Source organism: Thalassophryne amazonica, chromosome 4, assembly GCF_902500255.1.
Source record: "Thalassophryne amazonica chromosome 4, fThaAma1.1, whole genome shotgun sequence".
Lineage (NCBI taxonomy): Eukaryota > Metazoa > Chordata > Actinopteri > Batrachoidiformes > Batrachoididae > Thalassophryne > Thalassophryne amazonica.
The window spans coordinates 73,053,294-73,067,162 of NC_047106.1; the positions used below are offsets into that span (position 1 = coordinate 73,053,294).

At 41.1% G+C, this 13,869-nt stretch overlaps 1 protein-coding gene across 5 annotated transcripts in view; it reads left to right on the forward strand.

Annotated features, from left to right (window-relative positions):
- The window catches only part of golim4a (golgi integral membrane protein 4a), a 111,683-nt gene that overhangs the window by 49,893 nt on the left and 47,921 nt on the right, over positions 1–13,869 (forward strand). For all 5 annotated transcript variants that reach the window (XR_004560068.1, XR_004560069.1, XM_034168115.1 and 2 more), the window contains exons 8-10: positions 1,621–1,827; positions 1,925–2,194; positions 8,357–8,643. Coding sequence is in view for 3 of the 5 variants with exons in the window: in XM_034168115.1 (XP_034024006.1) it covers positions 1,621–1,827; positions 1,925–2,194; positions 8,357–8,643 (764 nt within the window). In the remaining 2 variants the exon portion in view is untranslated. The remainder of the gene's footprint in view (positions 1–1,620; positions 1,828–1,924; positions 2,195–8,356; positions 8,644–13,869) is intronic.

The window sequence follows — 13,869 nt, forward strand, 5'->3', positions numbered from 1 at the left end:
GTATTTACAGTGTTCATGCCGATTACTTGCAGATCGATCCACCTTCTCTGTACAGCAACGACTACTTTCCCAACAATTTTCCTGGATTGTGGTAGGTAAAACCGAAATGCGAGTTACGCATACGTGGGACACGGGGTTCGTCTGTATTATTTTCTGGAATGGAACATTTTTTAAGGTGGGGGACATACAAATCTATGACTAAGGGGGAAAATGATGCACCCTACTGCACATGCAGAAATGTGGAAAAAGGATGCATTTAATATTTATCTAATTTTTTCTTCAGGTTTTCTTTCAGGTTTTTAGTTGGGAAATGCTACAGAGTGTCATCATAACAGTCATCGGGGTGCAGATTACTTGTCTGATGTGTTTGACATGATGCGTGCTTTTGGTGACAGTTGAGCTGCATGTCCGCTTGTGCTGAATTGACACCCGGAGCTTTCAGAAGCTCAGAATGAACCATCAGCGACAGGAAATGTAGAAGACAGATCTCTCTGCCTGATTTCCCCTCAAAGTTTTTGACACGCACAAAAGTTTGTGATAAACTCCTGACATCAGCTGACAACGAACTCATTTCGACTTTTATAACAGCACTTCATAAAAGGAAGTTTATTAATAAAAATCACGGCACACAGTCCCAATCACTGTGCGCCCATTGCCTGTGATATTGAAATGATATTGCTCTTTTTTTTTTTCCTTGAGTTCATGTCCAAACTCGCATCACTCAGGTCATGTGTCACTGGACAATCTGCTGTTGACACGGCGCTGTATTTCGCCCCTGTCAGGCAGTCATGGGGCGGTCTGTGAGGTGTTTGTACATTTTTAGGGCTTGACGACTCTTCTGCGGAAATCCGGTGCAGCTTCATACTTCACGGTGACCATTGCGATGACGGAGGTTTGTGAGAGGATACCGAGCAGACCTTGTAAGGTCCCGGGCGCAGCTGAACCCCTCTTTGGCATCATGCAGTGTTAAACGCGATTTCATGATCACACAAGGACCCTTGGACAGACCCCGTCCCTGTGTAAAGGGGGTTTTACCAACACATGTAGGTGAAATACCTGTTAAATACTTTTCATACTAAAGTCACTTGCTTTAATACCTGTACTTAAGTGACATTTTGCAGTGAAACTGATTTGGTTTTAGCAATCACTAATTAACAGATGCACCAAGCTCTTATACTACTTTCTCGTGAGCAGTAATCGGCAGGCTGAAAACTAGGTGTTCCTTTATTCTCAATGAGAGGAAAAATTATTCCACCTCTATCTGTAACCACAGTAACCACGTGCTGCGACAGCACTTACTGTCAAAAGTGTAAACTTTTTCTGCTTACAGTGGCACGGACAAACTGAAAGTTGTTTTATCTTTAATGAGGAGGAAAAACAGACAGCAAGAGATCGTTTAAGTCTGGAGAGTCACCTGGTTTTAAATAGGCAATTGTGAATAATTTGTGCAGTACTTAAACATTCACATTACTTGTAAGTACTGCTGGCTGCTTGATTTGTATATTAATTCAATACAATGGCATTTGACTTAGTTTAGAAATCCCCTCTGTGGACCCCCCACCCCCCGCTCTCCCCCTTATCATCTCCTTACCTCTTGCGTGGCTTGTATTTATCTTCTAGTTACAAGTTGCTGAGTACAAGCAGCTGAAGGATTCTCTGAACAGGATGCCCGGGCTAAGGCAGATGGAGCAAAGCACTGCCCCTCAGCAGCCACGAGTAGTTGTCGCACAATCTCAGGTCCATCAATCCCAGCAAGCAGTAATGTTGCAAAGTCCTCTTAAAGAAAAGCCCAGCTCGGAGGGGGATAAACACGACACTCAGTCCAGGGTAAAGTGGGAGCGTGTCATTATCTCTTGTTGCATTCTATAACTTTGCTTTAATCTGTAACAGATAAGAAAACACAGTGTTATTGTTTCCTCTGTAGTTGGAGCACCAAGAGGAGGACCTGCACACACATACAAAGGTTGAGTATCACTCAACTGTGTCCCACCATGCCTTATCTGAGAAAGAGGAAGATAGAGAGGGAGAAGCAGAGAGGAGAAGAGAGCTAGCAGAGGAGGAGATGGCACAAGCAGGACAGCCTCAGAAGCTAGAAGATGAACATGACCAGCAGGATGAGCATCAAGAGGAAGAAGAAGAGGCAGAACAACCAGATGAGAATGCCTTGGATCAACAGAGACGCCTTCCACAACAGGTCAGAGCTGGTTTATATGATTATTTCTAGGCGGAAGCAATTAACCAAAATGAATTGAAAATCCACTTTAAAGTAGTAGATGCAACTACATCAATGTACGTACCCCTGAATTGATGTAAATGTATTAAGAACCAGCCGATGGCTCTTTTTTCTTCTTTTAAGGAGATGTCGCACTGAAATCATAAGTTTAGATTTAGGCTGGTAGTGACCATCCGATGATCCACCGGGATTACTTTGTGCACTTTTGTGACCGGTTAAAAAAGTATACGGCATTCACAGCAAACAGCTACAGAGACTTATGAAAACAAAGTACTCATGAGTACTCCAGTGTTTACAACAGGTGACGTAGTCACTAGAAGTGTCCCAGCGTGCGCTTTAATGGAATGTAGCTAGTAACGTTAAGAACTGAGGCACAGATTAATTCCAAAGTTTACACAAGTGTGAGGTTGTTATGATGACTCGTTTTTAAGTGATAACTGTTTATTTTGATGCAGTCATTGTAAAAGCAGCAGCTGTGAGAACATTTTTGTGTATGGAGTTAAATTTGTCTCATTAATACTTGCAGATGCACAGAGGGTGATTTACAAATATCCCTTGAATTGTACTCGTGCTTTGTGATCCACAAACAGAAATTTCTGATTTGTAGCTTGTGTGTTGGGTTTTACAAATAAATGTTTATTTGTAAATATACAGTTTTTTTCATTTGTAAAAAAAAAAAAAAAAAAAAGAAGGCATTTGCAAAACTGAAAATTATGTTTGCGAAGTGTTATTCAGCATTTGTGGATCACCGAACACACGCATTCATCATGTTGCTCACTTATGCAATATTGAGACATTCTCAGTGCAAAACTGCACTAATCCATAAACAAACAGCTGGCGATTCACACAAAGCAACACTGTCATACTCGCAAATTCACAGAGGGTGATTTATAAATATTCCTCGATTTGTACACGTTTTTGGATCCACCAACACACATTTCCAATGTGTAAATAGTGTGTTTGTTTTTACAATAAATAAATAAAACACATGTATTTGGAAATATATCACTTTTTCATTTGTTAAAAAAAGCATTTGCAAAACTGAAAATTCTATTTGTGAAGTGTGATTCAGCATTTGTAGATCACCGATTAAACGGTGGACTACTGTTAGTAGTATTATTATTATGATAAAAATGTTTACAAATCAGTGGTTATCATTCCATCTTACTTCATCTCCAAATACAAAAGAAAAGTGAAAGCATATGTATTTTCAAAAGTGTGTGTTAAATATATTTTTGTGTAACTAGTTACATATGGAAACAGATTTATTGGGGGAAGGCGGACAGCAGTGGTCATTTCCTCCCGAGGTGTAACCCCCCACCAAAACCCCACACAAAATATTGCACAAACAACCATTTTTTATTTTATTATTATTTTTCTTATTTTAGAAGAGCCCCTAAAATTGCAACTTGCAAATTACATCAAAAGGCTGTTTCCATATGCAACTAGTTAAGACAAAAAAATATATTTAAACACATACTGATTTGTGTACGTTTGTGTACATTTTTGTCAGCGCAAACTGTGTATCTGTGCAGTTAAATGTGACTTTAAGGCGACAAGCTGCAAATGTGCGTTCCCGCAAAGGGGGTGCTTTTCATGGCAGGGCAACAAACCCCCGCCTGTCAAAATGCATAGAACAACACTGCCAACTACTAGATGGAAATGTGAATAGCAACATATATTTGTGAAACTGAGCAGTTTTGCGTTCAGAATGTCTCAATATTGCATAAGTGAGCAAAACGATAAATGCATGTGATCATTGATCTACAAATGCTGAATCACACTTCACAAACAGAATTTTCAGTTTTGCAAATGCTTTTTTGTAACAAATGAAAAAAATGATATATTTCAATACACATTTTTATGTAAAAACCAACACACTAGTTACAAATCGGAATTTTGGATTTGTGGATCACAAAACACGTGTACAAATCAAGGAATATTTGTAAATTGCCCTGTGTATGGCCACGCCGCTGCTTGTCTGCTTTTTTGCCAATTTCTTGTGTTAATCTTGACACTGTATGCCGTTCTCTTCGCTCGCCCTTGTTCCCTGTGATTGTGCCTATGCCATCCGGGCTTATGATCGAAATGCTCTTTTTAACACCAAAGAGTCAACGGAGCGCCGATACAGCACCTGGGAAAGTTAGAAACAAACTTTCCTCCCTCCATACGGGTGCTGGCTTACTCCCTCAGAATACCTGTTTCTGTTGAGGTCTTCAGGTGGTCCTGGGAAGAGGGCCAAGAGACGAGGCTGCAGGGCTGGGGTCCAGGTTAAGCTCAGGAGTAGTGCGTGTTTGGCCGGCTTCTCTCGCTTTCATCGAGGCCACAGGTGGCTGCGGATTGTTCCGCTCCAGGGGTGCGCAGATAATGTCGCGACTCCATCGCTGCCGCTCCTCAGGGCCAATAACATAACCCTGCAGCAGCGCTGGAGGCAGGGTGGACTTACTACTTGGTGACAGGATCCTTCCAGGTCTCCGACGCCGGCACCAACAACAGAGCAACAGCTGACCTGGTGTAACAGCTGGGCGTCATGTGATCGTGGGAACTGGCTGCAACCAATCCCACTGCACTCTACTGAGCTGGAGCCGACACCAACATCATGTCGAATGTGTTTGCTAAACGCACGCTCAATCACAAATAAAACTTTCTCTGTTAATGAGCTCTTCACCAGGGAAAGGCTGGATTTTATGTTCCTTACAGAGACTTGGCAGAAAGATGGAGAAGTCTTTCACCTGAATGAACTGCACCCTGTGGGCTGCAGTGCTCTTGGGATGCCCCGCCCTGGTTGAAGAGGCGTTTTTATATATGTATATGTGTATATGTATATATATGTATATATTTATATGTATCTGTCATCACAGAGACATTTCACATCCATTAAACAGCAATAAACAGCTGACACGCAGGTTAAAACAGTGTAACAGCTGTTTTAACCCGCATGTCAGCTGTTTTTTTAGGGGGTTATTCAACATTAATTCTCTTTTAAAAAGTTCCTTATAGAGATTGACAGTTTTGTGACATTTGAGAGTCTACAAGATTAATACTGATTATGTATTGTTCAAATTCAGCCAGAGCTTCATCTGAATTGGGGGGTTAAAACAGCTGTCACACACACACACACACACACACCACATCCACAGACTTTCTGAGTAAACAAAAATTACTTTCATTGAAAGCTCCATTGAAAAGAACGCAAAGCAAAAGATGAAAAAGAAAAAAAAATTAACATTCCACTCACCCCAGTGTAAAGATTTCCAAATTAGTCCACAACAAAAAGAAGTGCTCACGCACGCATCACACGAGTGAGGACAGTGGAACGGTCCACTTGTCCTCACTCGGATCCACAGCCAGAGATCATTTTCAAGTTCCACTCGGCCAGAGAATAATAGTCCAGGTCCACTTGCTCACGGGTTCTGATCCTACGAGCGCGTAATGTCCGATTACAGCTCTGCCTACAACTCAAATTCTGTCATGATTGTGGCACATTAGATAGTTCATTTTCTCCTGAAAATAGGTGGGTTTTTCCAATGCGTGACATACATCTGCTTGTCCAGGCATGTCCATGATCACAGCAGCAGTAAACCAGAATCCTGTGACACAAATGGCAACGTCACAACACTTTAGGTTCCAAAATTCGACAGACTTTGAAAAAGTTGAGTTTTGGGGTAAAGTGTGTCATCGAGAATTGCCGAGTGAGACATTTTCCGGAAATGCATGTGTTACCTTGCTTAGGGAGAGGAATAAAAAACATCAGAAACCACTAATTATGAGTGCATGTGTGCAGGGAGACTTACAATCATGAGTACTTCGATGTTGTGTTGCTATCTGGGACGTTAAACATGCAACATGTCCTTTAAACATCTGTTAAGTTGAGCTTGATTCTGTCCTACTTCTGCATCTTCAAATTTTGGCCAAAGGTCAGCTTAAGGCTCCTCCAAGACTGGTCACATGAACATGTAACTTTGTGAAGTAAAACAAAATCAGTATGGTATAAATATACCCATTTGAACTTGCATTCAGTTCACAAATTAATGTTGTCATACCAGATTAGAATGGGAAAATTATGCTATGCTAATAGCTGGCTTTTTGGCTTCTTCTATGCTGCACTCTTTGCTGTTGCTTGTGACGCTGCCTCTAGTGGTGAATAATGGCTGTTAAAACCCGAAAGAGTCCTGATTTTTCATTAAATCTGTAATTGAAGGTCAGAAATACCACTTTTGGCTTATTGTAATAATGGAAAATGAATGTCAAACCATTAATATCATATCACATTGAATCATTACATAATAAAAAGTAGGGATGTCCCGATCAGATTTTTTTTTTTTTTTTTTTTTTTTTTATTCTGTTCAGTCATTTAGTATAGAGCATCGGCCAACTGAGGCCTGGTCCAGTACTTGTAATTTCCAAGATGTTACACTTGAACAGAGCAAAATGCACGCTCATTAAAGTTAACCTAAGGCCAGTATCTCACTGAGCCCGACTGTTGGAGAGTGGTTGGAGATGCACATTTGCAACCAAACACGCGAATGAGAGATTCAACAGATTCACAGTTGGTATCTCACTGAAGTGGTACAAATGACACACTGCAGACATTAACCTGATATTTTCCAGCTATTACTCATATGAATAGACTGTGTAGATATTCCCCTGTTTGTATCCAGTAACAGCCCTGTAAATAATAATAAAGCAAAATAATAATCAAATATAATAAATAAATAATACAGCCTTACAGCCTTTTTTTTCCTCCACTGAGGAGAATAAAATACAGCAGGAAGAAAACTGAACAGGGCACTCACCCACTTGTAGAATGATTTCCTGCAGAATTAAACTTATAATGTCCAGCAGTCCACGCCATCAAAGAGCACCTGGGTGGCACCATCATGCACGGATGGTGCATGAAGCACTCCTGTGGACAGATGTCCTCCTTGGTTCTCGGGAATGGCCAGTATTCATACACTGCTGTGCAAAAGCCCACCTCTGTGAGTGCAGGCTGACCATCCGGGCACACACCACACGGCTGCCAGCATGAAAGTTTTTCCTGTTGTGGCTGTAATTTAGAAGAAGAAAAAAAATAGATTATTTCAGCTACCGTGGACATGTGTTTTCAGCCCGCTGAACACGCATGCATACGGGTCAGTAGTTGAGCCGTGGCTGCTGGACTCCTGAGGCAGCTTCCATAAGCGTGGTCTCTCTCCGATCATCTCAGCTATTTCGGCATACTGCCAAAGCAGCTCATGTGTGACTCCCGTGAGGAATGTCATATCCTCATTTTGGTCTCTGATCACTCAAAATGTAGTCTCATCCATCATCAACCCCTCAGTAAGTTCTCTCACGATTCTCGCACATTGAGTCACAAGCTCTACAATCAGTGGGCTATGAGTATTTGGCGAGGACCTTTGTTGCCTCGCCAACTTCGAACTCTTCAAAAGTCAAGCGATACGCAAGTGACAGCCAGCGACCCATGGTAGGTGATGGCACCACCCAGCAACTGTTAAGCGAAACCCCTCGCAAATGCAGGTTGCACGCTGTTGTGGCCCAGTGAGATACCATACTAATGTACATGCTATTCTGTTTAACAGATCTGTCATGTGTTGAGGGAAAAAAAAAAAAAGAGAAACGCCTTCAATCAAAGCTGTTTCTTAAGGGGTAAACCCACCTACCACAATCGTCAGTACGACAGTAGTTAAGAGACATTTTTGTTTCGTTTTTGTTTTTTAATGCATCTATATGAGCCTCCACGCCTGAGACAATGACAGAAAACTCCTTTTATTGTACACAGATGCTTATGTTCACACAGTGTTAATATAACCTGAGGTAATTTCTATGGCTTGTTTTTCAGAAGGGAAAAAAGTATGTCTGCGACTTATTTGGTGACTCTGGTTTATTTTATCTGATACCGATCAATCAACAACTGACTTTATCTGTCCCGATTCCAATCATATCAATTCAGTCAGGACATCTTTAACAAAAAGTATGGTTCTTGAATTGTATTGTAGCCCATGTATCTAGATACGTATCAGTTTATAAGTGAGATACACAGTGATGATGTGCTTTACATTATGTGTTATGCACATTGTTTTAGGATGTGGTTTTTCAAGTTTTTTTAAATTGATTTTCTGACAGGGTTCACATATGGACTTGCACCAGGAGGGCCAACTGCAGCACGAGGCACATGCCCAATTGGAGCATGTAAAGTCACCCTATGAGCAGCAGCAGGAGCAGCAGCGCCTGGAAGCTCAGCGGGCCCAGGAGCGCAGATTGATCCGGACACAACAGGAAGTCCTCCGTGTCCAGAGAGAGAAGGAGCTAAAGGAGAGGGAGCAAAGGCTGAAAGAGGAGCTGGAGAAAGAGCAGCAACACCACAGAGAGGCTGACAGACAGGAGCAGCTGCTGAGAGAGGAGCATCTTAGGTTAGATTTTAAGTGTCTGTCACTTTATGACTGATTGAGGAAATGTATGAGTGACATATACGAAATTTTGATGTCCATTCATGTCCACTTTTGTTCACTGCAAGTCCATTTCTCATCGTTTAAATGTGTTCCATGTCAGCTGATATACGGTGAGTCCGTCAAAGTTTTGTGCATGCTCAAAACTTTGAGCAGACATCCGACAGAGAGCTTTGCCAGCGGTTTCATGTTTTAGTGTTTTGTCCTGTACTTGTTTGCTACTTTTACGATACTCATGCATTGATATCCTGTGGCTGTCTGATGCTTCAGACTGGGCTTCTCATTGGCCAGTTCTCCAAATCAAATCAAATCAATTTTATTTATATAGCGCCAAATCACAACAACAGTTGCCCCAAGGCGCTTTATATTGCAAGGCAAAAGCCATACAATAATCACAGAAAAACCCCAACGGTCAAAACAACCCCCTATGAGCAAGCCCTTGGTGACAGTGGGAAGGAAAAACTCCCTTTTAAAAGGAAGAAACCTCCAGCAGAACCAGGCTCAGGGAGGGGCAGTCTTCTGCTGGGACTGATTGGGGCTGAGGGGAGAGAATCAGGAAAAAGACATGCTGTGGAAGACAGCAGAGATCAATCACTAATGATTAAATGCAGAGTGGTGCATAGGTTGTTCTTATTTTCTTCAATTAGTGATGAGTAGTAGATATCCTAGCTTTACGGAGGGCTTTTTTTATAGAGCAACAGACTCTTTTTCCAGGCTAAGTGAATATCTTCTAAATTAGTGAGACGCCATTTCCTCTCCAACTTACGGGTTATCTGCTTTAAGCTATGAGTTTGTGAGTTATACCACGGAGTCAGGCACTTCTGATTTAAGGCTCTCTTTTTCAGAGGAGCTACAGCATCCAAGGTTGTGCTCAATGAGGATGTAAAACGATTGACGAGATAATCTATCTCACTCACAGAGTTTAGGTAGCTACTCTGCACTGTGTTGGTAAATGGCATTGGAGAACATAACAAAGAAGGAATCATATCCTTAAACCTAGTTACAGCGCTTTCTGAAAGACTTCTACTGTAATGAAACTTATTCCCCACTGTTGGGTAGTCCATTAGAGTAAATGTTATTAAGAAATGATCAGACAACAGGGGGTTTTCAGGGAATACTGTTAAGTCTATAATTTCTATGCCATATGTCAGAACAAGATCTAAAGTATGATTAAAGTGGTGGGTGGACTCATTTACATTTTGAGCAAAGCCAATTGAGTCTAATAATGGATTAAATGCAGTGTTGAGGCTGTCAATCTCAGCATCTATGTGGATGTTAAAATCGCCCACTATAATTATCTTATCTGAACTAAGCAGTAAGTCAGACAAAAGGTCTGAAAATTCACAGAGAAACTCACAGTAACGACCAGGAGGACGATAGATAACAAATAAAACTGGTTTTTGGGACTTCCAATTTGGATGGACAAGACTAAGAGTCAAGCTTTCAAATGAATTAAAGCTCTGTCTGGGTTTTTGATTAATTAATAAGCTGGAGTAGAAGATTGCTGCTAATCCTCCCCCTCGGCCCGTGCTACGAGCATTCTGACAGTTAGTGTGACTCGGGGGGTGTTGACTCATTTAAACTAACATATTCATCCTGCTGTAACCAGGTTTCTGTAAGGCAGAATAAATCAATATGTTGATCAATTATTATATCATTTACTAACAGGGACTTAGAAGAGAGAGACCTAATGTTTAATAGACCACATTTAACTGTTTTAGTCTGTGGTGCAGTTGAAGGTGCTATATTATTTTTTCTTTTTGAATTTTTATGCTTAAATAGATTTTTGCTGGTTATTGGTAGTCTAGGAGCAGGCACATATCTCTACGGGGATGGGGTAATGGGGGGATGGTGGGGGGGAGCTGCAGAGAGGTGTGTAAGACTACAACTCTGCTTCCTGGTCCCAACCCTGGATAGTCACGGTTTGGAGGGTTTAATAAAATTGGCCAGATTTCTAGAAATGAGAGCTGCTCCATCCAAAGTGGGATGGATGCCGTCTCTCCTAACAAGACCAGGTTTTCCCCAGAAGCTTTGCCAATTATCTATGAAGCCCACCTCATTTTTTGGACACCACTCAGACAGCCAGCAATTCAAGGAGAACATGCGGCTAAACATGTCACTCCCGGTCCGATTGGGGAGGGGCCCAGAGAAAACTACTGAGTCCGACATTGTTTTTGCAAAGTTACACACCGATTCATTGTTAATTTTAGTGACCTCCAATTGGCGTAACCGGGTGTCATTACTGCCGACGTGAATTACAATCTTACCAAATTTACGCTTAGCCTTAGCCAGCAGTTTCAAATTTCCTTCAATGTCGCCTGCTCTGGCCCCCGGAAGACAATTCAATCAATCAATCAATTTTATTTATATAGCGCCAAATCACAACAAACAGTTGCCCCAAGGCGCTTTATATTGTAAGGCAAGGCCATACAATAATTACGTAAAAACCCCAACGGTCAAAACGACCCCCTGTGAGCAAGCACTTGGCGACAGTGGGAAGGAAAAACTCCTTTAACAGGAAGAAACCTCCAGTAGAACCAGGCTCAGGGAGGGGCAGTCTTCTGCTGGGACTGGTTGGGGCTGATGGAGAGAACCAGGAAAAAGACATGCTGTGGAGGGGAGCAGAGATCAATCACTAATGATTAAATGCAGAGTGGTGCATACAGAGCAAAACGAGAAAGAAACACTCAGTGCATCATGGGAACCCCCCAGCAGTCTAAGTCTATAGTAGCATAACTAAGGGATGGTTCAGGGTCACCTGATCCAGCCCCAACTATAAGCTTTAGCAAAAAGGAAAGTTTTAAGCCTAATCTTAAAAGTAGAGAGGGTGTCTGTCTCCCTGATCTGAATTGGGAGCTGGTTCCACAGGAGAGGAGCCTGAAAGCTGAAGGCTCTGCCTCCAATTCTACTCATAAAAACCCTAGGAACTACAAGTAAGCCTGCAGTGTGAGAGCGAAGCGCTCTATTGGGGTGATATGGTACTAAGAGGTCCCTAAGATAAGATGGGACCTGATTATTCAAAACCTTACAAGTAAGAAGAAGAATTTTAAATTCTATTCTAGAATTAACAGGAAGCCAATGAAGAGAGGCCAATATGGGTGAGATATGCTCTCTCCTTCTAGTCCCCGTTAGTACTCTAGCTGCAGCATTTTGAATTAACTGAAGGCTTTTCAGGGAACTTTTAGGACAACCTGATAATAATGAATTGCAATAGTCCAGCCTAGAGGAAATAAATGCATGAATTAGTTTTTCAGCATCACTCTGAGACAAGACCTTTCTAATTTTAGAGATATTGCGTAAATGCAAAAAAGCAGTCCTACATATTTGTTTAATATGCGTTTTGAATGACATATCCTGATCAAAAATGACTCCAAGATTTCTCACAGTATTACTAGAGGTCAGGGTAATGCCATCCAGAGTAAGGATCTGGTTAGACACCATGTTTCTAAGATTTGTGGGGCCAAGTACAATAACTTCAGTTTTATCTGAGTTTAAAAGCAGGAAATTAGAGGTCATCCATGTCTTTATGTCTGTAAGACAGTCCTGCAGTTGAGCTAATTGGTGTGTGTTCTCTGGCTTCATGGATAGATAAAGCTGGGTATCATCTGCGTAACAATGAAAATTTAAGCAATGCCGTCTAATAATACTGCCTAAGGGAAGCATGTATAAAGTGAATAAAATTGGTCCTAGCACAGAACCTTGTGGAACTCCATAATTAACCTTAGTCTGTGAAGAAAATTCCCCATTTACATGAACAAATTGTAATCTCTTAGATAAATATGATTCAAACCACCGCAGCGCAGTGCCTTTAATACCTATGGCATGCTCTAATCTGTGTAATAAAATTTCATGGTCAACAGTATCAAAAGCAGCACTGAGGTCTAACAGAACAAGCACAGAGATGAGTCCACTGTGTGAGGCCATAAGAAGATCATTTGTAACCTTCACTAATGCTGTTTCTGTACTATGATGAATTCTAAAACCTGACTGAAACTCTTCAAATAGACCATTCCTCTGCAGATGATCAGTTAGCTGTTTTACAACTACCCTTTCAAGAATTTTTGAGAGAAAAGGAAGGTTGGAGATTGGCCTATAATTAGCTAAGATAGCTGGTCAAGTGATGGCTTTTTAAGTAATGGTTTAATTACTTCCACCTTAAAAGCCTGTGGTACATAGCCAACTAATAAAGATAGATTGATCATATTTAAGATCGAAGCATTAAATAATGGTAGGGCTTCCTTGAGCAGCCTGGTAGGAATGGGGTCTAATAGACATGTTGATGGTTTGGATGAAGTAACTAATGAAAATAACTCAGACAGAACAATCTGAGAGAAAGAGTCTAACCAAATACCAGCATCACTGAAAGCAGCCAAAGATAACGATATGTCTTTGTGATGGTTATGAGTAATTTTTTCTCTAATAGTTAATAGCAAAGAAAGTCATAAAGTCATTACTAGTTAAAGTTAAAGGAATACTCGGCTCAATAGAGCTCTGACTCTTTGTCAGCCTGGCTACAGTGCTGAAAAGAAACCTGGGGTTGTTCTTATTTTCTTCGATTAGTGATGAGTAGTAAGATGTCCTAGCTTTACGGAGGGCTTTTTTTATAGAGCAACAGACTCTTTTTCCAGGCTAAGTGAAGATCTTCTAAATTAGTGAGACACCATTTCCTCTCCAACTTACGGGTTATCTGCTTTAAGCTGCGAGTTTGTGAGTTATACCATGGAGTCAGGCACTTCTGATTTAAAGCGCTCTTTTTCAGAGGAGCTACAGCATCCAAAGTTGTCTTCAATGAGGATGTAAAACTATTGATGAGATACTCTATCTCACTTACAGAGTTTAGGTAGCTACTCTGCACTGTGTTGGTATATGGCATTAGAAAACATAAAGAAGGAATCATATCCTTAAACCTAGTTACAGCGCTTTCTGAAAGACTTCTACTGTAATGAAACTTATTCCCCACTGCTGGGTAGTCCATCAGAGTAAATGTAAATGTTATTAAGAAATGATCAGACAGAAGGGAGTTTTCAGGGAATGCTGTTAAGTCTTCAATTTCCATACCATAAGTCAGAACAAGATCTAAGATATGATTAAAGTGGTGGGTGGACTCATTTACATTTTGAGCAAAGTCAATTGAGTCTAATAATAGATTAAATGCAGTGTTGAGGCTGTCATTCTCAGCATCTGTGTGGA